General features: G+C 35.3%; 1 protein-coding gene and 1 long non-coding RNA gene across 2 annotated transcripts; one reads left to right on the top strand and one right to left on the bottom strand.

Annotated features, from left to right (window-relative positions):
* Positions 1–862: 862 nt before the first annotated feature.
* Positions 863–5,375, bottom strand: LOC112165605 (caffeoylshikimate esterase). Its single transcript, XM_024302180.2, has 3 exons — positions 5,236–5,375; positions 4,378–4,479; positions 863–2,317 (listed from the first exon to the last, which is right to left on the bottom strand). Exon 3 carries the CDS (start codon positions 2,128–2,130, stop codon positions 979–981), a length of 1,152 nt encoding a protein of 383 aa, XP_024157948.1. The 5' UTR covers positions 2,131–2,317; positions 4,378–4,479; positions 5,236–5,375; the 3' UTR covers positions 863–978.
* Positions 5,376–8,928: 3,553 nt separating this feature from the next.
* Positions 8,929–10,137, top strand: LOC121053142. The gene is made up of 4 exons (XR_005810891.1): positions 8,929–8,980; positions 9,141–9,262; positions 9,872–9,936; positions 10,032–10,137. It is a non-coding gene; the product is annotated as an uncharacterized LOC121053142 (long non-coding RNA).
* Positions 10,138–12,579: the final 2,442 nt, after the last annotated feature.

Raw genomic sequence — 12,579 nt, 5'->3', positions numbered from 1 at the left:
GAGATCTTCAAGGTGGGCGGCGGTGGTTTCTGGGATTTGAAGGCTACGAATTTAGGGTTTCAGGGTTAGGGCTTCGTGCTGATAACGTGTTGTAGAGAAACTGAAATTAAGAGGAAATTGCTGTGTATTCTCATTGATAATAGGGGCCTCTTTATATAGAGGATTACAATGCATAGAATCTCAATCATATAAGGAAAGTAATCGTACATTGAATAGGAGTCTAGATCCTTCTAATTTAACCATATTACCACTAGGTCAAGTAACCTAGAGTTTGGACCAAACACAAATTAGAGTTTACTTGAACAATTACTTAATTTTTCCATCAAGTTGGAGCATACAAATCTCAAATGTCAACTTGCCTAGCGAGTTATGGAAAATCTTATTAAAAATGGCTTTGGTAAGTGTAGCATTGCAGTGTCTTCACATCAAGTACTTTTCCCACCGAAATGTTTGTCGACTTCCATACGCTAAACTAGATTATGAGCAATATCATCAGCTGATTTGTTATCACAATAAAGATCAGGCACATTTGACACTTCAAGCACATATTTATGTTATTCAAAATCAAGTACATTCTTTTAGTCAAATAAAAAGCAAGCACTTCAAATGAGGCTTTTCAACAGATAAGATTGCAGAAAAAAAAAAAAAAAAAACAGAAGCATATGCGGAACAAAAAAGATCCAGAATCTTTGTTTAACCTTTGTTGTCAGTTTTATATATATATATATATATATATATATATATATATATATATAATTTTTTTTTTTTATAGGAATCTAATACATAATCTATTTGCTCAATCGAATATAAATCAAAAGCAACATATATCTTATTAGATTATCTGAAGTAACACAATAATCCAGCTATTCAGTACAAAATTTATTCAAGACAAGATAGATACAATCAATGCTGTATTTCTTTCATTAGAAAAAAATAATGTAATAATGAAAAAGAAAATTAATTGCGTGAATAGTAAGATTATCTAGCTGTAAATTTTGAGCTGTGTTCGTTGAGCCATGATATGATGTCATTGAAAACTTGAACTATCATTTCATCCGGCTCACCTTCCAGAAGGGAATGATATGCATCCTCATAAAGGATTAGCTTCTTGTCGGAACTGCTTGCTTTCTCGTAAAGCGCCTTACTCACAGATGGATCGGTCACAATATCAGCTTCCCCATGAAGGATTAATAATGGAAGAGAGACTTCTTCTAATCGACTTTCTATCTCTTGAGTTGTCCGGAGCATTTCTACAGCAGTCTGCAGGCGTGGCTTATCCTTGTAAGCAACAACATTATAGGCCGTCATTTCCCGTTTCTTCAAGTCTTTAAAGGCTGCCTCAGCTAGATTCTTTTGTGGAACCAACTTCTGCTTTGGAAGGAATTTAGCAACACCAATTAGGACTTGTGCTAGTAGCCACGGCGGGGAAATGTCATCTGCAATTCTGCACATAGGTGCAACTAGGATAGCACCATTCCATCCACTAGGTTGTTTTAGGTGAATCTTAAGAGCTACAGCTCCGCCCATGGACTGCCCAAAGAGAAAGCTTGGGAGAGCATTGAACTCAGGTTGCTCTTTGACTTTAGAGAAATGCTCAATGACATCATCCACGAGCATTTCAAAGCTAGGAATATAGCAATGAAGACCTTCCGAAAGACCAAATCCAGGGTAGTCCATTGCAAAAACTCCATATCCATATGATGCCAACTTCCTTGCAATTCCTTCAAAGAAAAATGTGCAAGTATCTCCGTAACCATGACAGTAACACAGTATTGCTTTGGGCTGAGATGTCTCTGGAAGCCAACTCTTGGAGAAGATCTCCAATCCCCTGGAGTTCACTTCATATGACTCTTTTATTTTCAGTCCATCAGTTGGTGTCTTGAATAATATATGATCAATATTAAGCTGAATGTCCTTAAAAGCTTCACGAGCTCTCCTTCTGGCCGGAGCTTCATCCATGTTAGTATCCAGAAGCTTCTGCAATTTATCATCAACACCTTGCAACCTCACTTGGGGTGCCATTACTTCTATGCTCTTCTTTCTCTTTGTTGGGGAACAACACTCGGGCCTGAACTTCCTAGAACTCTTTATTCTTTGGAGGATTTTGAAATTCAGTTGGTGTTTAATCATGACAATTAACAGAATGCCAATTGTAATCAGAAACAAGTATTAGGCAGCAAGTCTTTTCTGGAGGATGTAGTGGAGGGGAATTGGTGATGAGGGTCAAAGGGCATGAGATTACCGAGGTTGATTTGAAACTGCTTCTGGGTTTCCATTCCTGCGACCTCTTTTGGCTAAGCAGCTCATGACTTGAAAGCTGCAGAAAAAGAGAATGTACATATGTGAACAACCAAAGAAATTGAGAGGAAGAAAAAAAAATCAGTGCAAGATATTTAGCCTTTCCAGTAAATATTGCTGCTGCTTTTTTTCTCTGGATCCTTCAAATGGTTTTAACCCAAAACCTGCTGCTACTACGTCTGCAATATGGTGTTACACAATTCATGGACTAGAAAAGCTTTATGTCCAAATGATGTATGCAAGCATACATGTCCTCTTTTCAGTCTTGTTTTCTTCTTCTTCTTCTTCTTTTTTTTTTTTATGACAAGAAATTGGAGTTTTATCACTAAAAACAACACTACAACGAACTAGAGGACAGGAAGTACACTTTCACAGCACAAGAGCAAAGAAAAGCTCTAATAAAATTAGAAGAACATTACCATTGAAGTATTAATAAAAGGACTTTCAAGGTAACAATTCTTTATCAACTTACTGAGATTTCCAATCTAACAATAAAGTTGATAAGCAATAAGTTTTGAATTCTACAATGACTGATGCCCACAAAGCTGACCAAAAACTAAATTGATCAAGAGCTGTTCCACCCCCATCCCCAAATATCTTCATCTTTAAATTTCACTCCATCTATATAACCCAGAATTACTGCCAACATTTCTACAACCAGAAATGGTTTGGGCTTTCTTTCATCTTTCTAAACCCTTAAACTTATGCTTAACAACATAACACTCTTGGAATGACCCAACTAACATCGGCACCCTTGAAAAACCTAGACCAGATCTGTAACACTCTATCCCCTTGCCTTGTGAGGACAATGGTAAAGGCATGGTCTTCATTTCTGAATATTGAACAAGTGAGCATCTAAACCTTAGGAGGAACCTTTGCATTCCAAATTTGATTAACATTTAACAGAATAAATGAGAACTCATATCTATTGCAAGGATAACTGTTAAAAGACTTGCTCTAATGCCAAGTCCCTATCATCCCCATAGAAGGAAACAGGGTGCACCTTCTAGCTTTAATGACAGAGATGGAAAATCTCCATCTCCAAATCATTGAGAGTCCTTCTAAATCCAAAGTTCTAGCTATAAGAAAACACTGTACAATCTATAAACCTTGAAATCTTGTCAAGTACTTGCTGGAGTATAACTGCGAAACACGTATGCAGAGCTTTCTGTCACTGACACTTATCCTCCCAAAATCTCACATTGTCCCCATCAAACCCACCAACTAATAGTGCTCCAAAAGAGAGAATTTATGTTAAATTTCTTTCCACCTACTTCAACTTGAAACCCTCATCAGGGTCTAGCATCCCAACCATTAACATCAACTTACTCCTTATGACTCTATCCACAAGGAATCTGCTTCCAAAGGATATCTCCACAACAACTTCCCAAGCCAGGTGTTATAATTTCTTTCAGTTAAGAAATTTTTTCCAAGGTCTTTCAAGCAACATCTTAAATTCTCCGTATGAATTTTCCAAGGAAGGCCTTATAAACTTGTCATCAAGGGGAAAGGCCTGAATGCCCCTACTTTCATAGACTCGCATCTTCTTTGGAGTCAACCAGATATATGTTTCGCTTGTCACTGCATTCATAATCCTATTATCAAAGACGTTATAAGCTGAGAAACTAATTTGATACTTGATGCAAGAGAAACTAAGTCGTCCTGCTTTGTCTACCGACAAAGTAATATATTTGGGAAAGAACCACACATGACTCAGTGGTTACTTGACTGCAAAGGTCAAATATATTGTAGTTTTCTATTTTTCTCGAGGGTGGGGCAATTAAGGAAAAAAACAAAATTACATGCTCACAGTTCACTAAGATAGTGCCAAATTGCAAACTTTACAATGACAACTAACTGAAAATAAGACACATAACTTTGATTTGAAGTATAAACCTAGCATGGTAATAGTATATTGCTTAGATAATAGTGCATATATAAAAGGACGACAAAAACAAAACAAAAGTATTAAATATGCATTCCTCCTGAACTCAAGAAAGAATTTACACAAAAGACACAGAAATTCCTGAGGTAACAAAAATGTTCTGAAGATAAAAGAATAAGAAAGAGATTTATTACCTTCTCTATCAATAGCCTCCTCCATCTTTGAGATCTGATTCGGCTGTTGAGAGAGACTTGAACTTGCTCAAGGTCAGGCACAAGTTGTTGCTTCAATTAAATCTGTGAAGAGACAATGAGAATCAAAAGCTACGAGTAATACGGCTCCTGGCATCATTCATATGCATACAAAACCCATTCACAATAAAAACCAAGGAGAATAAGCATCAGAAACCAGGCTTGACATTCAACATATCTCTTCACAAGAATCTTCATTTTGTGAGGAGACTGATTTAGCAAATATTTTATATTCCAAACCTTGTGCTGTTTAGGCTTCCAACCTTGGAAAAGAATAAAATGCAAAACAAAAGGATCAAACTTGGGCTCCATCTGTCTCATCTCTCGACATAAATTGAACTGTAATGAAAACTTTTCTAGGTCCTGTAGATTGAATATAATTTATGTTTGTCATCTTTAGGAATTTTGCTTTATCTTATTGTCATAACTTATCTCAATGGAACCTCAATGAAATATAAAGCACCTTCTACTGACACACATCATCTACTAGAATAAAGAGAATGAATTTACAACGTTTTTCATGTTCCTTAATTTCTTAGCCACCAAACAAACCAAATTCACCAGTTAAACCACAAACTCTAAAATCTAATCATTCCGTCTATCTTATCATTCATGTTCAAAGCAAAAGAATTTCACTTGAGTTAAGTTGAACTGATTTCAATTCGGCTCTGTCTCAACCTATACAATCCAATCCAATACAAACAATTGAATCAGGCCAAGCTATGATTTGACCTTTTTTCGGGAATCCCACAAGTTGAGAGTAGTAGAGAAGATGAGCTAATCCAAAAAGAGATGACTTACGGTGCAACAGAACTGATCGGCCTCTGGAGTTGAAAGCTCTGATGTTGTTGGGTCGGAGACGAAACCTTTCTGTTTTTCTTGTTTTATGCTTTTGTTTTTGTTTGAGCGCAAAGTTTGAGCGCAAATGCAACCATACAATTGGCACGCCATATATTCAACTCCGGCATTTTATTATCAATAAAGAACATTAAAAAAAGAGAGATAAGTCAGCATTGACATGTCATCGCGAGAAAGACAGGCTCTTTCTGTTTTAACAAAAATCTCAATGGTATTAACAAAACCACGCGTACAGTTAGTAATTGATTGAAAAAATTATGTTTAATCATTCTTAGGTGTAAATTTAAAATTAGTTTTACATTATTTTCTTTATTAATCTATATCTATATCTATACTATTATTAAGAGAAGAGGCTTTGTTAGTCAGAGTGGACGTGAAAAGACGACTAAATCCTTAGACCATAGAGTTTCTAAAAATATCTTTTAATAAATAGAGGATATAATCGTAATAAGCAAAATAACAAAATAAAATTTTAATTTATTTTCCCCTAAAATCTCTCTCTATAACTTCCTAATTCCACAACAAAAAAGGAAAAACAAAAAACAAAAAAAATATTCCAAAACTCTCCACGTTTTCTCTAATGATTATTTATTTATTTTTTATTTTTCAAAATTAAACTCACACACAGAGTGTGTGTTTTGGTCTAGTTATTATTAAGAGAAGAGAGTTTGTCAGCCAAAACAGAAATTTTTTATCAAAATATCCCTCAAATATTAAAAAACATTTGAACTGAAATATTTTAGAAAGACAAAATGGTCAATTCACAAATAAAACAAAAACAAAAGAAATTTAAAAAAAAATAAATAAAAAAAAAACAAAATATGTGCAGCAATTTTCTCCACATTCTGTGGAATAACTTCCCATATAATTATCCACACCCATAGGGTGTGTTTGGTGTCTAGTTATTATTAAGAGAAGAGGTGTTGTTAGCCAAACCTAAGTTTTTTTTACCTTTATAACCCTCAAATATTAAAATATCATAAATTACATTTTAACATCAGGGACAAAAATGTAAAAAGTAAAATAAAATATTAAAAACATAAAATAAAAGAAAATAACAATTTCAAACTCTCCATTCTCACAATTGCTATTTTAACTTCCCACTACTCTATATGTAGACATTTTCTAGTTATTGATAAGGTGAACACCATTGTATATTGGGAAACATAATAAAATTAGAGGATACTGACTAAAACCAAATGAGAACTTAAAATATGAACACATAATGCCCTTTTCTTTTCTTTTTTGAAATAAAGGTTCATATCATTAGATGACCAGCCAAAAACTCAGAGTCTAACATACACTTCAAGATAGAAAAAATGGCGGGGTAACAACCACGCTCCTACCTAAGCAATGTAAACTCGTTACAAGTCAATTTTAAGCCCGCTTTGTAAGCTAACCCATAAACAAAGAACAACTCCGTGTCTTTTAGGGCAACATCATTAACTAGCATCCTCATTAGCCAGGCGCGTAATTGCGGTACCAACAAAAAGTCACTTCCTAGCAAACAAATAAGAGCAATTCATTATCCATAAGCCTCTTGAAAATGAACACCAATATTTCAGATAATTACCAACTCCCCCTGATCCAAAATGATTGGTCCTGGACCGTAATTCGACCTGAAAGCTCAAGAAGATCCACATCTCAGGCCAGACTCACCTTCATCACTAAAGGGGGTGTATTGTATTTGGATTTATGCAAACTTTTTTTAATTGACAAACTTTTTGAAAAGTCTACAGACTTTTTAAAAAGTTGATAGACTGCTACTGATTTCTTAAAACCATTGATTTTAGCAACAGACTTTTTATTGATTGTTGAAAATCTATATACTTTATTATGAATGACTTCTATAGATTTTCTAGTAAATAAAAAAAAAAAACAAAGAACCCAACCAATGCAAAGCAAGATAATAACTCGTTGTCTCTTCAATGGTTAAGTATCTTCTAGTAGAACTTGACTCAAATGAATGATTATTACTCTGTCTAGCTGATTTGTTCTCATTTCTAATCTCCCAATCAACTTAAAGATACAATATAGATCACTTGATGCTTATGGTTAATTATTCTCATCAATTTTGTTTTCACCTATTAACATATATCACGAAAATATCAATCAATGTCTTGATATATAATCAATCAATCGAAGTTGAATTGTTCAAGCTTTCCTTGAACCATGATATAAATTCAAATCGATGAGAATAATTAATTAATAAGACAGAACCTAGTATTTCATAGCAACACTATTCAAGGTTTTAGGGGTAGATCACAATATTTGGGTCGTAGGGTTTCATAAATCATTTTTTATTGCTATTAGGGTTCCAAGTATCACAATTGAACAAAAAAAAAAAAATCATATTCGACAACTACAATGAACATGTTGGGTATCAAAAAATATTCATATCATGAAAGATTAGAGAAAAGATAAAAAGAAACAAGAAAGAGAGATGATAGATAACCAACCTCTTTGCATGCAGAGAGAAAACTTTGATAGATTTAAAAAAAAAATTTAAAAAAAATAAAATCTTTGATAGACTTTTTCAAATCTTTGGTCTGGTGGCTAGAAAATTATTAGAATTTGGTATATATAGTTAACACTACAAAATCCATGAATATTCTTGATTTTCTAATTCCATAAGTATGAATGAAATTTTGAATTCCTCTGAACTTTTAAAAGTCTTAATTGAATACCCCTAGATATTGGTGGAATTTATAAAGTCTTTAAAAATCCTAATTGAATACCCCAAGACTTTCATGAACTGTTGAAAGTTTATATTGAATACACCCAGACTTTTAAATTCCATAAATTTCTTAAAAAGTTCCACTAATTCCATATACAATACACCCCCCTAAGTGACAAATGAGGGTGACAAGGCACCCTTCCTACTGGCCCATAACATAGAGGCCAACAACTTAAATTTGAGCCCAGGCCCAAAGGCCCAAGCCCAAATCTGAGTAAGGTGAGCAGCAGCCCGTCACTGCCATCACCAAATTTTCTGGCGGTCGACATCTCCAACACGGCATCCCCGTCCTGGGTCCGCTACCTCTCTGCTCCAAGCTGGCAATCAGACCCACTGGAAGCGGATCGCCCCTGCTTCCCTTCTTCTTCGCAAGAAGGACCACTGCTCGTCTCCCTTTGTTCTTGCCGGAATAGACCAGTCCAAGCAACACACGCTCAAGATCCGCTGCTGTGCTATGCCCAGAAACCACCTAGTCCTACACTGGAAACCACCACAATCGACTGCTCAGATCCCGATCCACACCAACCCAGAGAATGTAATGCCCAGTACCTTAAAATTTTTACAAGTTATATTGTTACCTTCTTTGACCAAGGAGTTGACTTTTTCTTTTGTCTGTTGAGTTGAGAAATTTCTTTGAGAATGTTGTGGCATACGAAAAATCGAGTTCGTGGACACGTAGTTTGTTTAATTTGGAGTTTTATCAGGAAAGTTATGACCAAAAATAGAAATTACTATTCATAGCATGGTTATTTTAAAGGTGAGTTTCTAATTTTGGAAAGGAGAAACAAAAACAGAAAACGAAGAGAGAGAAATCGGGAAACCCGATCCCAAACCCCCCATTTTTGCCTTCCAACCACTGCGCCTTCTTCCGGCAAATTCGTCGCCTTCCAACCACCCTAGAACGCGTCGTCCGTCATGGCGTGATCCTTTCTTCCTTTTCTTCCTAGTCATGTAAGTTTTTCACCTTGGGTATCATTGATTTTGGAGATTCGAAGGAAATTTTCCCATAGATGGGAAATCGGAGATCTCTTCGATCTCCAATTTCCGGTCAGTTTTCTTTGGAGTTTTGGTTGCTGGGGTGATGCTGATGATCATCCCTAACTTTTTGCAGCTTGATTTGGCCGGTGGAGGAAGAATTGAAGGTGAACAGTGGTGATGAACAGTAGCTCGCCGGTTTGCTTGGTTTCAGGTTGATTTTTCGGCCAAACCGTGTGGATTTGTTTGTTGTTACAGGTATAGAAGTTGATGGGTGTATTGTGGAGATGATTTTGAACTTGTTTGGTTGGTCGGATTTGGTGGTTGGTGTGGTGGCGCGTGAAGCCACGTGCTGCTGGTGGTGAGGAGGCTCTGTCAGCCCCTCCAAAACCCTTAATTTAAATTTTGAGTTATGTTTTAGGCTTGAGGTTGTTTGGTTTGAGATTTCTTGGAAATTTGATGTTGGTTAAGGTTGTTTTGAATATTATGGTTTATAATTTTATGGGTGAAATCTCTTGGTTAAATGCTATTAGGGATATTGCAAAATTGAATATTTTTGTTGAGAATTGGAGATGGGAATGTGGAGATTTTGGAAAAGGAAATTATGTTATAATTTGGTGGTTAATTATGATTAAGGAATTGAAATTAAATTGATTAAGTTATCGAAACGATCCTTGTGAAGGTTAAAGATTAAGCGAGGGCGTTGAATTGTTAAGGAAATTCCAAATTCGAGAATTGAAATCCTAAATTGAAGAATTGGTTGTTAGAGGAATTTTTGAGTAATGAATATTAATTTTCGATGGATCAAGTTTTGTTTCTTAGATTAATTCCTTATTGAGGTTAATTATATTCTGCAAATTATTACAGGACGTATTGAGCCCTCGAGCGAGGAGGACACTGGCAGGCAGCAGGATTAGCTGCGAGATTCACCAGTGAGTGGACTTTTATTTTATTTAAATGATGCATGCAGCACAGTATTAAATTTGTACTGGATTATTATTTAAGTAAATGTGGTTTTTGTGAAAAGAAAAGGATTTAAAGAAAGGAGTTGGCAAGGAGGCTAGTTTCGGTGCATGCGTACATTACCTAGTCGGCAATCCCCTCTAGGTAATAGTCTGGTCGGTAGTCCCCTCCAAATGACATGGGTTAGTTAGTCGGCAGTCCCCTCTAACCACCGCCTCCTAAATCCGGTCGACAGTCCCCTCCGTTGCGTCATCTGGGCGGCAGTCCCCTCCAGATGGCATGAGATAACTAGACAGCAGCCCTCTCTAGTTATCAAACTAGTTTTCTGAAAAAGGATAATTCAAAAGGTTTGAGTTGGAAACATTTTGTAAATCTCGCTGCATTTCAGATTTTATTAATGAGAAAATGGGGAAGCATTCAATTAATTGTTTCATAACTTGTATAAGTTTTGTCCACTCACTCTAACGGTTTTTAAATGTTTTCCCCTGGGCCCTTCGGTTTCAAATGCTCAGATTTCAGATTTGCCGAGATCGCATCCAGGAACTCGTGGCATAGGATTTAGCACTTCCGTTTTGACCGTAGGTTAATACTTAACCTACCTTGTATGATATCGGCTCAATTATGTAGAATTGCTCTGATAACCCTTTTAATTTGGTGTACGTTGGTGTTTGAGAAGTTGTTGTTGTGATGGAGTGATATTGGAAATTTTACTTTTGGAATGTATCTATGAGTACAAGTTTAGTTTTAATCATGTTCAGGTTTGGTAAACTCTTGGGTAGTCCATTTTAAGGGAGGTTCTGTCGATTTTTCGGTAGGATTTCACCTAACGTGGGCCCCGCATGCTCGTATACGGGTTTCAGGGTGAAACTTGGGTCGGGTTCTGTCAGAGAACCCTGATTGGAACAAACCCGGAACCAATCCACCGCCGCCGAACTAGACAAGATCCAGACCAATCTCCGCATTACCGCCACACAGTCGTCACGCCCGAGAGCTCGCCGCAGCCTTACTTGGTCTGGGGAGCCAAGCTTCACCGCCGCCAGCAACATGAAACCTAGGTTCCGTAAACCGAGGTCACTCCAAGAAATTCGAAGGCCTCCTTGAACTCTGATATACTATGTAGACATGCATCACTTTACACCATAATGTCGTTCTTTAGGTCAATTCATTATAAGCTCGATTTTTAAAAGCAATGTTAGGTAAATTAGATAAAACCTATCCGTTATTTCTTTTCAATTTACACTCAAAAATTTTCATGTAAGATAAATAATACAACCTTTTTCCCCTCAAAATTACAGAATTTGCCACTGAAGGAAAATTTATTAACCTACGCTAATCTACATGTTGCCAAAAACAATAATGTTATGTATTCTATGATTAAATCTCTTTGCATTATTATTTTAATTGTAGGTTTTGTAATCCTAACTTTAATATTGTTATCAATATTGCTAGAATTTTCAATTTGGTCTATTTTTTCAAATTCAAATGGGTTGATCGTTCCTTTAAATGAACTAAATATGAAGAGACTTTTGCATTTTTGGTTTACAAACCTTCTATCGCATAGTTAAATTATTTAGTTTTATTATTGATGGTAATAGTTTATGTGATTGAGATTGTGAAGAATAGTGTTTATGTTTATGTTTTTTACTTTTTTTTGTGTGGTGTACTCAATGTATTATGTGAAATGTTACTAAGAATTTAGTTTGTACAAAAGTTTTTATGAGTTGCATACCTACCATAAAGGTTTGTTTGACTATACGTCTATACCATACCTATTATACCTATGCTAACTTGAGGAGTTAGGTAAATTATGACGATTAATAGAAAGTATGTAGTAGGTATGACTTTCAAGTTCTAAAACTTAAATACCTACTGGTTTTTTATTTTTATTTTTTATTTTTTATTTTTTTATGCTATGAGTTTCATTGGTTACCTATTTTATGTTTTTATTTTTATTTTTTTTGCTTTTGTAGTGCACTTAATGTAATCGATGAAATGTTATTAAGTATTTAGTTCGTATAATGGTTTATTAGTGGCATATACCTACCATAGAGGTTTGTTCAACTATACGTTAATACCGTACCTATTATACCCATGCTAACTTGAGGAGTTTGGCAAAACACCTGACTTTTAGGTGACGATTAAAAAATATATATATGTAGTAGGTATGACTTTCAAGTTCGAAAACTTTAATGCCTACTGCTTTTATTTTTAATTTTTTTATGCTATGAGTTCCATTGGTTACCTATTTCAAATGTATGACATTTAGCGAAGATCATGGCTATGAGATAGGTTGTTTTATGCCATGAGTTTTTTTCAGTACCTTGCCAAAAGGTATAAAGTTTTAGATCCCTCATACCTATGTCATTTATTAGTTACCTGTTCTAGATGTATGTTATTTAATGTCCTAGCTATGAGGTAAGTTGTTTTATGCTATGAGTTTTTTTTCAATGCCTTGTCAAAAGGTATATAGTTTTAAATACCACATATTGTCATTTATTGGTTACATGTTCAATGAGTAGATGCTAAAATTTCATATTACTTTTCACTACCCCAAGGGTAAATCAAGCATATAGGACAACATGAAAAAATATTAATTATACATCAACACTCTA

Source organism: Rosa chinensis, chromosome 5, assembly GCF_002994745.2.
Source record: "Rosa chinensis cultivar Old Blush chromosome 5, RchiOBHm-V2, whole genome shotgun sequence".
NCBI classification, from domain to species: Eukaryota; Viridiplantae; Streptophyta; class Magnoliopsida; order Rosales; family Rosaceae; genus Rosa; species Rosa chinensis.
The sequence above is the reverse complement of the archived record's forward strand: the minus strand, read 5'-3'. Positions and strand labels throughout refer to the sequence as shown.